At 37.9% G+C, this 13838-nt stretch overlaps 1 protein-coding gene across 6 annotated transcripts in view; it reads left to right on the top strand.

Annotated features, from left to right (window-relative positions):
• LOC149718426 (cell adhesion molecule Dscam1-like) overlaps nt 1–5184 on the top strand; it is a 218662-nt gene extending 213478 nt beyond the window's left edge. For 3 of the 6 annotated variants that reach the window (XM_089844990.1, XM_089844914.1, XM_089844905.1), the window contains 2 exons: nt 2898–3013; nt 4705–5184. In XM_089844990.1, the coding sequence (XP_089701116.1) occupies nt 2898–3013; nt 4705–4826 (238 nt within the window). In that variant the 3' untranslated portion in view covers nt 4827–5184. Of the gene's footprint in view, nt 1–2897; nt 3014–4621 lie in introns of all 6 variants that reach the window. The other 3 variants (XR_016370326.1, XR_016370332.1, XM_089844943.1) reach the window with 3 other exon arrangements.
• Nucleotides 5185–13838: the final 8654 nt, after the last annotated feature.

Here is a 13838-nt window from a genome sequence, read left to right as displayed (position 1 = left end):
CTATCAACGATTACCTTGTTATTTCACGAAAATTGCTTTATATGTGGAATAAATTTCCAGTAAGTTTCCAAGAAATAGTCCCAACATTTCAGTCGTACAGCCAATGGTTCGCGAAACAGTTTCATAAATACAAACTTTGTTGTTGTCAGTTAAAGTAAATGATAAATTTGAGGCAAATCAAGGCTCCCAACGGCTATTAAGTTTTCTAATATTTTTAATTTATGACCAAGAAGTGATATCTAGTTTATTAGGGAGAAGGTATAAGAAACCTAAGTATTCGCGCGCCATAGTCCCAGTCCTCCTTTCAAAATACAAGGGGGGACGTAAAAGGAGGCCGGGCTATTTCGCCTCTCCTCAGTCGGAAAATACGTAATTTTCGTCATCCGCGTCGCGCTGACGAGAGTTTTCAAGAACCAATGAGATGCTGGTTGTAATTTAGAGGCGGCGGGGATTAACTCCGGACCTACCTTTGGACTGGAGACAAAGCTGGAAATGTGACGAATTTATACCTTCCCCCTAATAAACTAGATATCACTTCTTGATATGACCGAACATATCTGGACGTAGCAAGTTCAGCAATGGGAATTAGCAGGAGCAGATGACAAAGGAGTCTCGGACGCTAGCTTCCACAATATAGAGGGCAATGGCACCCGCGTACGTCACAGCTGTAGCGGTATCGTTTGCCATAGAGGCGCTATCAGACATTATAGCAGACGATGTTTTTGGTGGACTATATCTGGCACCAAAGTCTGCTGGGAATATTTTTTTTGTAATAACGGGCTAACGGTGGATACTGAGGTTCGTCTTATCCGATCGCGACATAAATATACACAATATAATTACTTTATTCAAACAGCTGTAACCGTTGGTATTAAGATAAAAGATATGACTACATTTTGTGACTTCAACCTACTAAATAGTCAAATTAAGTCCAAACTAGCAGAGAAACCCAGGTAAGCCAAGGCTTAATTAACAATCTGTGCCCACTGGAATGATTGGGGTCGGGTTTTCAAAAGATAAAAGCAAGGTTTTAAAAGATGCCGAAACACAATGTTATATATGTGTTTTAGGGCCAAAATATTCCGTATTTCTTTTGAATTAATTGACAAGAGGTTGGAAACGAAATCACTGTCTCTTACTTTTTGGGTTTTAAAAGATCGTGAGTGATTTCTTTTCCCAACCTCTTGTAGCTATCATTTAATTCAAGAAGAAATTTAGAAAAAATTGGCACCGAAACACATTTTAGTTTTTTAATAGTGTACATACGTTACTCGCTGGGTTTTTCATTATCAATTTTAGTCCCAAAAAGATTAAAAAGCCGTTGAAATCCATTTTTAACTCTAATACTCGTTAAGCCTAGGCTAATTATAAGCAGACGATACGTATTTTTAAAAAGAGTTTCCAGACGCTATTTCCCAGATCTCCTTTCGAGACTTTGCAGCCACGCTATTGGTTGGAAAATAAAGCTCAAATTTCCTACGAGTGGTGGCACTGGCGTAATGATTTTGGTTACTAACCGTGACGTTCGCGGATCCCATTGCCCTCTACATTATGGAAGCTAGCGTCCGAGACTCCTTTGTCATCTGCTCCTGGAATTAGGCAGAAGCATTATGGGGCAAAAAGTCCATTTGACCTTTGAGAGCTCTAGAAATCTAGCGTTAAATTGCTGGGAGGTCCTCTGCACACGTAACTCAATCGAGAACTTACGAAGGCCAATAATAATTTCATAGAAGTACTTCGAAAATATCGAGCCTTAAGCGCAGCATGGTTAAAAGGGAAAAATATTTTGGTAAGAACATTAGTTCTAGTTTGGGTCTTGGTATGTTCTCGAATTGTTTTTCTGCAAAAATGTTTTGAACTTCGTTTGGTAACTGGCGAATAGCCATTATTTCATCTTCGGCACTTTAACTTTTAACAATTCAATAGAGAGTTGGCACTTTAAGTCATCTTTCCATATAGCATAATACAATCAAAGGCGGATCGGTGCCCCTAACCTATAGATGTAGCGGCATACTTTCTTAAGAGAGTTTAAGAAAATAACCGTGTACTTGAACATGAAAACGCTCGGAATTTTAATTCCGTTAAGTCATCAAGGCCTGTGCTATAGGTGTTATGTTAGAATTCGTGGGCTTAAAGAGTCAGAGAAACGGCACCGCTAGTTGGAAACAGTGGCGAATTAAAATATCAAGTCTCGCAATGGAAAATTAAACCGTGCACGAGCCTTGATAGTTTAGAGGAGGCAATAGTTAAGTTTTTACTTGAAGGTGTAAAACCTTACACTAAAACAGGAATACATACAACTATTAGGAATATTTCCGCAGCCATTTTCTCAACGTATCTTGGAGGATTTTACCTCACGAATAATCTATCTCGCTGCGTGTTGAACCTAGCTTGTACCCGACCTCGAAATAAATGAAATCACAATAAGAATGGCGTCCGATTTATGACGCTTGACGGAAAGTAAGATCTCAATCCCGTCCCACAAAACCTGCATAGAAATAAGCATGGGATATATGGGGGCACAAATATTCCTAGTAGCTTTGTGTATTCCTGATGAAAATAATAAAAGAATATGAAAAGTTTCTCTTGGGCCAGACAATACCTTTTCGTGGGCGTTTTACGGTCAGTTTCTTAAAGTCTCTGTACTGACCAAGCTAAGAGTTTGCCATTTCCTTCCTTCTTTAAAAAAACCTAACACCGAGAGAATTGAATTCCTTTTTCCTTTCTCTTCTTTCTATACCTTCCAAATCCAATCTCTCTTCTCACAACCTCTCTCTCTCTCTATCTCTCTGATAAAATACATTCGATTGCGCTTGCTCGCTGAATGCCAATCTGTGCTTCTTCTTTTGGTCTCTCCGCATGTTCTTGTTGTCCTTTTCTGTCCACCCCACAACCAGACTGAGATCGGGCTTAGCGCTAAGATATGGCGTCTATCCTCCTCAGATAGGACTCGGGGACATGGAGCTTTCGGATACGGAATGCGACCAAGACCTTAATGATCTCTACGACATCGGTGAGTATCCGTACATATTATATGCGACATACAGTTCACCTTTCTTATATATATATATAAGAGTAAAAATACAACCCTTTCTAAGGAGATCGACAAAGTTAAGGGGGTTGTAGTATATACTACATTGTCTTTCTGCAACTCTCCTTGGAAAATCGTCGTATTTTGTTGCTCGTATATCTAATATGAATTCCTTCCTATGACCCCTTGACCTTCCACTTTATTTGACGGGACTCGTTGGTACCAGAAGGGCATAATAAAAGAAGGATGTCACTCTGTGTCCTCTTAATACTTTAGTTATGTAACATGGTTCTTCCCAGGCTCACTTCCCTTTTTGTTTGTCAAACTTCAAATGGGCATCGCACCGATGGGTGAATTCTATAACTGTTTGGTTGGTACTAAATCCTCAGCAATCAAGTAGACACAAACCTTGATTGCCTTGACGTGGGACAAAAATCCACAAACGCATGCGCCTTGGCAAATATAATAGAGTAATGATGAGCTAGGAACTATTTACCGTCGCGTATGTGATTCGGTTTAGTAACCTTGTGCACTCCAAATGTAAAATGATGAACATTGGGAAGAATCATGTTACAATTACCCCGCTTTGTGCTGTAGACTTCTCTGGAAGAGAAGTATTATATACTTCTGGTGGTACTAATTAATTAGTGATGGACCCAAATCGATCAGAGATCGACATCGTCTAGTAACAACAGAGGCAAATAGCAATAACTAAGAGTGCGTTACTGGGGTAGATTTAATACCTTCGTAGTGAGGTTTCATCTAGCATGGACAAAGCAATACTGAAACTTGAAGAAGAGAGGAATGGAGTGGAAACCCCCATACCTACAGCGTTGCCTCTGTACCCCCACCTACGGCACCGTAGTCCTCCCAGCATCCTCAGCGGTTTGGTAGGGCCGTACCGGAGGAAATTGTAAAGGACGCTCCCTCTATCTTAAAATTAAAAATAGAAGCTAGTTATCGTACATATAAAATGGCGCTACGCGGCAGCACTTAGCAATCGCCTACCGAAGGGTAGGGGCGTGCGCGAGGTACACTGGGAGAGATACGGTGCCGCAGGTCGCCCATCATCATTTCCAATCCATCTCACCTCCCTTATCCCTGACTGAAAGACCGATGACAGAGGGAGAAAGTTGAAAAATACTTGTTAATTCACCTTCTAGGGGCAGGTAGTAGCAAACCGTATAGTGGGGGGCATATGGGAGAGTCAACGTTCTAAAAAGGGAAGTAGGTAACGTTTTATTTTGTCTAGATTGAGCTAGCTTTTTCCGGGATTTGACTCGGCATTTTTCATAACCCCCCCTCCAATTTGGGGCTGAAAGGGGGAAGTAAGCTTAACATTGGTTTTTTAGTCGCTTTGTATGTGCTGCCATCGATCCTTCAGTATTGCTTTGTCCATGCCTCTGGATGGGGGGGGGAATAAATACGTTTTTCTTGGTTGCCTTTCCATATTGGCTCACTTCCAATTATTTCTGTTTGTCTTTGGTAACAAATGTGGTAATAGCCCTTAGTTTCGTATAAGTAGGTACGATGATAATAAGTTTTTCGCTTTTGGATGAGACGTTGGTTCGATCCATATCCCGTTATTAGGTGAACTATTTAGTCGGGAGATCATCGTACTACGCAATAGCTGTTAAATGTTGTTGGTTGACCCATTCTCTCGCCCGATTAAGTGTGTTTGGAAGACCATTTGGCATTTCTTCACCTGCTGGCCAGCGGAGAAAGGCCCATTATCGAAGAAACGGACGAGAATAACTCCGCTTATTTCGACTGCAACCATATCGACGACCGCTGATTGGTGAAAAATAAATGTGATCGCGTGAACTCTTCTAGTACATTTTGTCAAGTGAAAGTGACACGCGTGTGAGAGCCATCGTTGACATAAAATAAATGAAGCACGGTCAGTGTTGTCCTTGTACAGAGCTTTCGTGGACTCGTTAAAAAAATGAATTTATGAATGAACAATTTGAATGTATATAAAATAATGAAATCAAATCAACGTACTTTTCATCAAGCTACGGTTATGGAAAAAAATAAATTTCCGGATATGTCCCTGATGTGTATAAACTTTGTTATACGGAAGTAAGATATATTAAAAAGAGAAAAAAAATAAAATATTTAACAATCGCTCGGTAATAACCAACTAACATTAAAACCTTAACACAAAAAAAAAACGACTAATAAATTGTTTGCCAAAGTTTGAAATATTTAATATTTGCTTATTTCTTACAGATCTGTCTTAATTTGCATGCCAATATTAAAGGGGCCTATTGCACAATTAGATGCATGGAACTAATAAACACTAAAATCTGGATGAACGAAAAAGGACATTATTAGGATTTCATTACTATAATATGTGTGCGGTTTGTTTTCACTGAAAATTCCATTGAAGAGACGGTTTATTCAGTAAGTTTTAGTAGCTTCGTATTGAGGGCTATAGGCCTAATCAAAATTTTGATTAAATTACGAAATGTCTGGTAGAATTTAGATTCAAAATTCGTAGCTAATTTCGAAACGAAGTTAAATAATCTTGTAAGCAGGGCCGGAAATAAGAAAAATTTCTTATTGGACATGTGTCCAGTGACCCCCTGTTTGACTGGAAAATTTATAGGACATTCTGACTGGAGTGTGCCAAAATAGTGTCGCTTCTTCATAGTCAAGCTATCAAAACTTCGGAAGCTTTATTGGTCAAACTGTCCAGTGACCCCCTTAGCTTTAAAAAAAATTATGGGACATTTTAAAATTTTATTGGACAATGTCCACTGTCCTGTGCTTATTTCCGGCCCTGCTTGTAAGGGATCTTCTAGAAATCTCGCGAAATCTTATTTCCAGTCCCATAAAACAGAGGTTTGTAGCGTCTGCTAGACTAGTGCAACTGATTTTAGAAGTTCGTTTCGTTCGTAAACTTCGTGTTTTACAGTTACCAGTTAGACAAAGAGGTGGAGATAATAATTTTTATGTTACGATTTTGGCGGTTATGGAGCATTTAATTTATTTTAATCTTCACTTAATTTGTTAAAATCGAGAAACTAAATGAGTCGCTTTTATTGTGTTCGGTTAATTTTCTGAGTGAAACAAGCCGCATTGCAATTTACAAATGCAGCTAAGTTCGGCCGAGGCTTAGTAAGAAATTATATTTCGAATGTATATTGAGTAATATCCGTATTTAATTTTACTTTTACTTTCTACGTTTCAGTGAGGCTTAATGCATGCCGATTTACTCGTTCATTACGCTGCAAATTAGTAGTATACTGGTAATACCCGTTTCCCGCATAAATCATTGTTTCAGTGTACAACTCGATGGATTTCACAATGGCCTTAGGTAAGTGCATTATCCATTCAATTATGACTGACCACGCTTTAGTTCCAAAAAATTAGAACCACAATCCACATTCTTTATAAGCCCTATATTGTTATAACTTGGATTACTAAAGGGATTGGACTCTTAAGCAAGGGAATTAAATATTGAAATTAAGAATTATTAATTTTATTAGATAAAGTAATTGATCAGAACGTATATAATGATACAGTTAACATTTTCAAACTGAGCAAATAATTTTGAATCGGGTATTCCAAGGGAACATGAACAAAGACACATTTACGCGTGTTTTAGGGATTAGGTTGTTTATCGAAAACATTTAGACAAGTACTTGGCGTTACTCTTGTTGTAAGGTTAGTTCAGCCGCCGTTTTGACGTCATCAAGTAGGCCTTGAAACAAGGCGGCATTTATCCGCTTCACCTGATAGTTTGATAGGTTAAAATATGAAATTAACATAAATTTTAGAACGCCAAGTACAGATTGAAATTTTGTTCTGACAAATAGGTTAGATTGTTTTTGACTAATTTAAGTGTGCCAAACACAAATATCGACAATATATTCCATCAGGGATAGATTTAATTTTAGAAGTAGGAATGGAGAACAGAGTTATCTGGGCGCGCGTCAAAGTCCCGGACGGACCCCCTTCAGTAGAAAGAAGAGACGGACGGGTCATAGCGACAGAGGTAAAAAGAAACGTATTTTTCGCCGTCCCCGTCAGCAACGTCATCAAAACGTAGTTTAAAACTTAGCCAATAGGGAGTTTCATCCCCCCCCCTAACGGTTGTAAACAGTATTCTACGCGCAAAAATGCCAGCCAGAGGGGGGGGGGGCTGCGTGACGTCAGACTATCTCTTCCCCCTAGCCAGTTTTTAGCTCCCTATAAGATAATTTAAACATTTCGTTACTTGTTGGAGGGAGGGGCTCTATACTGGGCTATGAGTCGGACTGAAGTAAATGCTAACCGTTCTCCATTCCTACTTCTAAAATTAAATCTATCCCTGATTCCATTCAAATATGTGCACCCAGAAGTAAATATAAATACAAAACGGTACCTGAAAGCTTACGGAACAGACAACTAAGTCCATTGACTCGGTTGTCAATTCACACGTTGTGGATGACGCAACTTGGCTTTGGCTGGCAGGAGTGCCTACTTGATAAGGCGTCAGTTCGTCATTAATACTGAAACTCGAATCAGATTGCTCGCTTTGTGACGCAAACGACGTCTGAAATGATAGTTGAGAAATTATTGTGATATGATTAGGTCTAGACCTTCTAAATGAGCGCGATAGCTTCGTAACATTACGCTAGTGTCAAGGACTAAGTTATCCAATGATAAATCAACTTCCTGTTGGATGGACATAGTTTATATGAAATTGGGAGAAGTATGAAGTAAACCCAGTTCGAAATTAACCTAGATTTAATTGTTATTAAAGTAAGATGCTTATACCTAAAGTTTTGTAACTAGTTAACGAAAATTAGGCTTAACGATATTCGCACGTTTTCAAATATCGCACGAGCACCGCGAGACAATTGAACTCGCGTGCGTTGTAGGCCTAGGCCTAGGCATAGTTCAGTTAACAGTCAGTTCTTTATTGAGGAAGCATAGAAACACGAAAGATAGGTAACTACACCAAAGGCGGCAAAATCTAGACCTTCATCTCGAACCTAAGACCATTAAACACAGTGTGTTTAATGGTCTTAGCTCGAACTCTGGTTGACGCAGGCTCAAATACCTGGGTTGCCACTTGACATTTAAATTCACACATTTCAGTTTGAAAAATATTATTTCTTTTAAACCTAAATTTATTTAGGCCCACGAATTTGGTACATTTTTAAAGAGGGCAATTCTATAGCTATCACATCCTCAAAGTGTTTTCTTTTAGCTTTAAAATTGTGGCGTCGTAAAATTTGACCATATTTCGACCCAATGTGAATATTTTGTTCCAATTTAATGTTAAAATTAGTTCATTTTATATTAATTTTGATACAATTAATTGCCAAGTTATTAATCAATGGGATTAATTGGAGTTAAGTTCCCCTTCCATTAGAATTAGATTTAATAATTTTTAATATTATTTATTTTCTAAGTTAATTTGTTACATGTTTTTGGTTAGGTCTAATCGCTGCCTACGAAGGCAACGGTCTAATGCATGCTGTAATGTGACGTCAATGAGGTGTTTCTTCTTGATTTGTTCCATTTACTCACGTGTATTAATAAGCATTGCATGTTGGGTTCTCAACGTGGGAAGACACGGTGCACTAACAATCCCAGATTCCTCTAAATTAGGCCTTGGCTTTGTAAGTGCTCATTTAGATTCTGCGGTTTCTGCTTTTGTTTTAATTTAGGTTTTAGTTAATTTAATCTTTTATGTTTCGAATTAGGCCTTGGCTTAATGCATGCTATATTTTAACGTGATATCTGTACGAGAAGACACGTACGTTTCATTAGTAAGCACAGTTCCCTCCAAATTAGGCCTTGGCTTTGTAAGTGCTCATTTACATTCTGGCTTTCTTTTAATTTCTCGTTACTTAACTTTTTAACTTTTATTTTTCGAATTAGGCTTAGGCTTAATGCATGCTATGTTTTAACGTGATATCTGCACGGCCACCGTTATCGTGAAGCTATGTTTAACAAAATTATCGGGCGCAATTACTAACTACGATGGTAACAACTGTCGTACACTTTACAAGTCCACAACTTCACATGGAGAAAGCGAGGTGAGTACCCGTTTTATTTTGGTGCTGGGTTTTGTTAGTTGTACCAGAAGAATACAAAACATCTGGTCGATGGAAATCTTCAACCACTATGTGGCAATTACCAATATCAGTTTTATATCTGCATGGTATTGTTACCAGTAACCAGTGTTTTACCAGTATCAGTTTTATATCTGGTAATGCTACCAGTTACCAGTTTTTTACCAATATCAGTTTTATATCTGCTATTGTTGTCAGTATTTACCAACATCAGTTGTGTTTTAAAATACTGCGAATCTATCGTTGAGTTTCACATACCAAATTTCATCTGAAGTGTATAATTCTTTTCATTGAGAGAAGTGTGTATACCAACATCGCACTTCAAAGGTCTAAGTTCTCTATTGTGTAGAATTAGTTTCATGAATTTGTTTAATTATATCAAGAAGAATGAAAAAAGTTCATTCAGCTCAAATAACTCGATAACGTTTTCCCTTGAGAACTAATGCTTGTATAAAAAGATAGTGTACTTTTTCTATAATACCCTTCTGATTGAATCAGTTAACGCTATGAAGCCGTCGATGGACTTCTTAAATTAACATATAAACCAGCCACTCAACCGCCAGTTAATTTCCTTGCAAAGTAGTTTGGCTTTAAAATTACTAAAGCTTTTGCAATGAAATGTAAATGCGCCAAGCGAAAGTATTTAACTTAACAGATTTATGTCTGAAGGGTTGAAAAAAGTTCTTTATGTACGATGGTAAAATTTTAAATCTCGTCAGGCGAAGTTTGAAGCCAACCGGAAATTAGCACGTCTTCTTCAAACATCACTCCGGAAGTTTCCGTAACCGCTAATATCCGGACAAAGCGCCTTTTAGTGTTTTTGATCCATGCTCTAAGTTGTCTCTCATAACACCGCCTCCTTATTTGAGAATGAACAAGGGGCTATTTACTAGAAGAAATTTAGGTGTACATGATGTAACTTGAACTGTACTTAAGGGATACGGAACTTAGATAACCTGGAAAACTTGTAAAAGTCAGGGATTCAAAGTATTTCCAAGAATTTCATGAGAAAAAGACTAAAAGTCTGGAATTTAATGTTTTTCCTAAAATTTCAAAGTTATGTCAGGTATTTAATTTGGTATATGATACCCTGCTTCGAGCCATGCTAAGTATGGGCCAGGTGTTATGAAGTGGGCTCTTTTAAACACGTACTGAAAATGTCTGGGATATTTGCAAAATTTGCTTAGTGAGAACCTTGAAACGTCAGGGATTTTCCATATAAAAAATTTGTCCAAATCCTGGATTACATACCTTGAAAGTCTTACACTTGATACGAAGTTAGCAGAGGTTAGAGGAAAGGAAAACAAAATTTCAGGAAAATGGTGAAATTTTCTTGGTTTTATCGAATTTTTCAACGTTGAAGGTTAAACATTGTGCATTGCAATAGAGAGCTTTCAGATGGGATAGTAGTACGTCATACCCTCCCAAGTCTTACCGATGTTCTTGTAGCCATATTGAGTGGTCTCAGCTTCATTCTTGCTTTAAACCCACCAATATGGCAGCGTCACGAGACTCAGCTCCTCCTCCAACTGAAAGCTCTCTCTATGTTTTACAACGATATGAAGAATTGATTTAGTTAGTTTTATAAATATGCTGTTAGCATCAATTGACAAATTTAGGTCTGGGAAGACCCCATTAATTTAAATTGACAGGAAATTGTAATATGCACGCAAATCTTGAGGGAACGCTGTGACAAAGCAAAAATAATTTCACGTGATTTGTAATCGGATTCCCGGAATACAGGGAATTTGAATTCGAGAGTGACAAGCCCCTCGAGAATGACTGCATTAAACACGTCCAACTTTCTTTCCCCCTCGCGCTACCTTCTTCCTTATCGGACGAATGCTGCAAAGGCTTAGCTTTTCCTCTTCAAACTCAACTCTTTCAAGTACGGTTTTATTCTCGACCAAGACGATGATCACGGACAGTTCATAAAACGCTTGGACTAGAATTGAGTGTTATTATTGTAAAATTAGACACAAAGGTGACTTGTTTTTAGAATTGTTGTTCATGAAACACACTAAGCACGAAGTTCATAACGGAATATCTTCGAGGAGGGACGTTTACACTGGAGTAGCAAAGTTTATAGCCCTGACACGAGAGGGCCCTTCCTTGTGTTGCCATATGATTTTCCCAGGGATGGAGTGGTAATATACCATACCTTAACGTTACCTCTGTACCCCCACTTATGGCAGCGAAGTTCTCCCATCATGTTCGGCCTTTAGGTAGTGTCGTACGGTTCGGAAACGTCGACAAGGCCCACTCGGTCTTTGAAATATAAGCTACTTCTCAAACAAACACAAAGGAGCTACACGGCAACACTTAACAATCGTCTACCAAAGGATAGGGGCATGCACAAGGTACATTAAGAAAGTTTTAGTAAAATTCAGGGAAATCAGGGAAATTTGCGTCAAACAAGGGGCCAGGGGCCGAGTAATTAAGCAAAATGTTCATGAACATACCCTGCATAGGATTAATATTACACTGTACTTTGGAGGCTCAAAACTCTGGTTATATTAGAGATACGGGGATGTCCTTTGATTATGTAATAGTCATATTTGCCCCCCCCCCCTTCGTTAACATTTCTCCATAGGATACTCCATATACGGGAAAAACATGGAAAATTCAGGGAAGTATATGGGGAAAAACCTGGAAATATCAGGGAAATTTGTTTTCCAAAACTTGTATTAACCCTTCATTTGGATTCAAGTCCTTTTACGTCTTGAATGTCTATGATGAGGTTTCACCCAACTCTCTAGCGAATCTGCCCACTAAACTTGGCGCCGGTTATAAAAGACCTTAGCTTATTATTGATGCTACGTTAGTTGGCGAGGTACTCGTTCTAGCGTGTGGGCCCTCCCCCCCCCTTCCGTCCCTTGCTACTTTAATGGACACAAAGGGTTTGAAGGAGACCTTCCGCCTTTCGTGGAATGACCACTGGGGAATTCGGAGTTAATTAAATTTACGAGATTTGTTATAAACGAAATCAACATTTTAAGAATTATAATCCGGCACAATTAATCGTCTCCGGCTTTCTAGACTTCGGGGACTAATTTAAACGTAAATATAAATTTATACGTCCATCTATAAATTGCTCACATTTATATATTTTCGGTATTTTTAAAGGTTAGACTGCGAACGATTGATAATGATAATTACCACCATTTGTTTATCGCCAAATCCTTCGTATTGCTAGTGCCATTAACACTTATCTCGAAATTTAAATTTTGGCTTACTATTATAAAGGGATAATCTAACTTAAAACAATTTGTTTTTAGGATTTAAAAAAATAATAATATAAATTATTTTTCAAAGAAATTATTAGCAAATTGGTGCAATAGCTATCTTATATGAATACGAATTTTACAACTAAGTAGTAGAATTATTTTTCAAATCGTGGCCATTTTGTTAAGTAGTGACCAGAAAAGTCAAACTAAAACTTATTTGCCGAATAACGTCTATACATTTCAACCGATTTTCCTAATATTTTGTATTATCAAGAAGTGATATCTAATTTACAAGGGAGAAGGTATCAGAGGCCTAAGTATTCGCGCGCCATAGTCCCAGTCTCCCTTTCAAAATAAAAGGAATCCGGGCTATTTCGCCTCTCCTCAGTCGGAAAACACGTAATTTTCGTCATTCGCGTCGCGCTGACGTGAGTTTTCAAGAACCATTGAGATGCTGGTTGTAATTTAGAGGCGGGGATTAACTCCGGGCCTACGTTTTGACTGGAGATAAAGCTAGATTATTGTGGCGAAATTATACCTTCTACCTAGTAAACTAGATATCGCTTCTTGGTATTATCAACCGATAATCGCAGAAAGCTATTTGTGGCTTCTACTCTCATAGTTTGGATTAAGAATTGCGCGGCGATCGGCTAGGTTTACGAGAAACGTCTAGCCTCCCAACGGCAGGGTTTCCACCAAAGGTTCACGCAAATGCGGGTTTTCTTATAATTTTTTGTGAATCAATTGCCTTATATACCCTAAATTTCTAAAAATTGTTAAAGAGGCATACGCTTGAATTCATACGCTATGTTTAAAATGATTTTAGGAAACACGTTTCTTAAAACATTTAACTAATAGTAAGGTAAACTACTGACGATAAATAAAATTAATATCAGTTATATTTATCGAATTATTTAAGAAAAACCTCTTAATTTCGTCTCGACTCGGAGAGGTTTACTTTGGTTTCCCACCTTGTTTTTAAAATGGCAGCCAAGAACTTAACCAAAATATCCTAACGGCCTTTTGTTGCTAGTATATTTATACATCTATTCAATGCTCTTTTGAAAAATACTATTTCAAATTACGTTTTATAAAAACCCTGTGACCATCACTTTAATCCTTATAAACATTCTTATCGCTGCAATTTCGAAAGAAAACGAACGCCGTTAATTTAATACTCTTGGCAAACTTAACTCCCCGGGTATCATTACTTATGCTTCTTTACAAAAAATTATATTTATCAAGCTTTAGGATTAATGCTTGGACGTATATGAAAATTAAGTCGATCCTAATATTAGCGACGCAGGCAGAAATTCTTAATGCTTTTCATTAAGTTTCGAGGGGTGAAGCCCTTGCCATATTATGTTTGCTTTTTATTACGTTGCTTAAGAGCGGCCATCTCTTCCGTGATGTATGATCAATCATAATAAAAAAATATATATCAAGTTTTAATGAGCCCTCTTCGTTTCATAATGGAGTGTCCTATTGATAATGATCATTTTTGGT

The sequence above is a fragment of the Phalangium opilio genome, unplaced genomic scaffold, assembly GCF_054372755.1.
Source record: "Phalangium opilio isolate 3A_F unplaced genomic scaffold, DU_Popi_V2 ptg000002l_1, whole genome shotgun sequence".
Classification (NCBI taxonomy): Eukaryota; Metazoa; Arthropoda; class Arachnida; order Opiliones; family Phalangiidae; genus Phalangium; species Phalangium opilio.
Note: the sequence above shows the minus strand (reverse complement) of the source record. Positions and strands in the feature narration are given on the sequence as shown.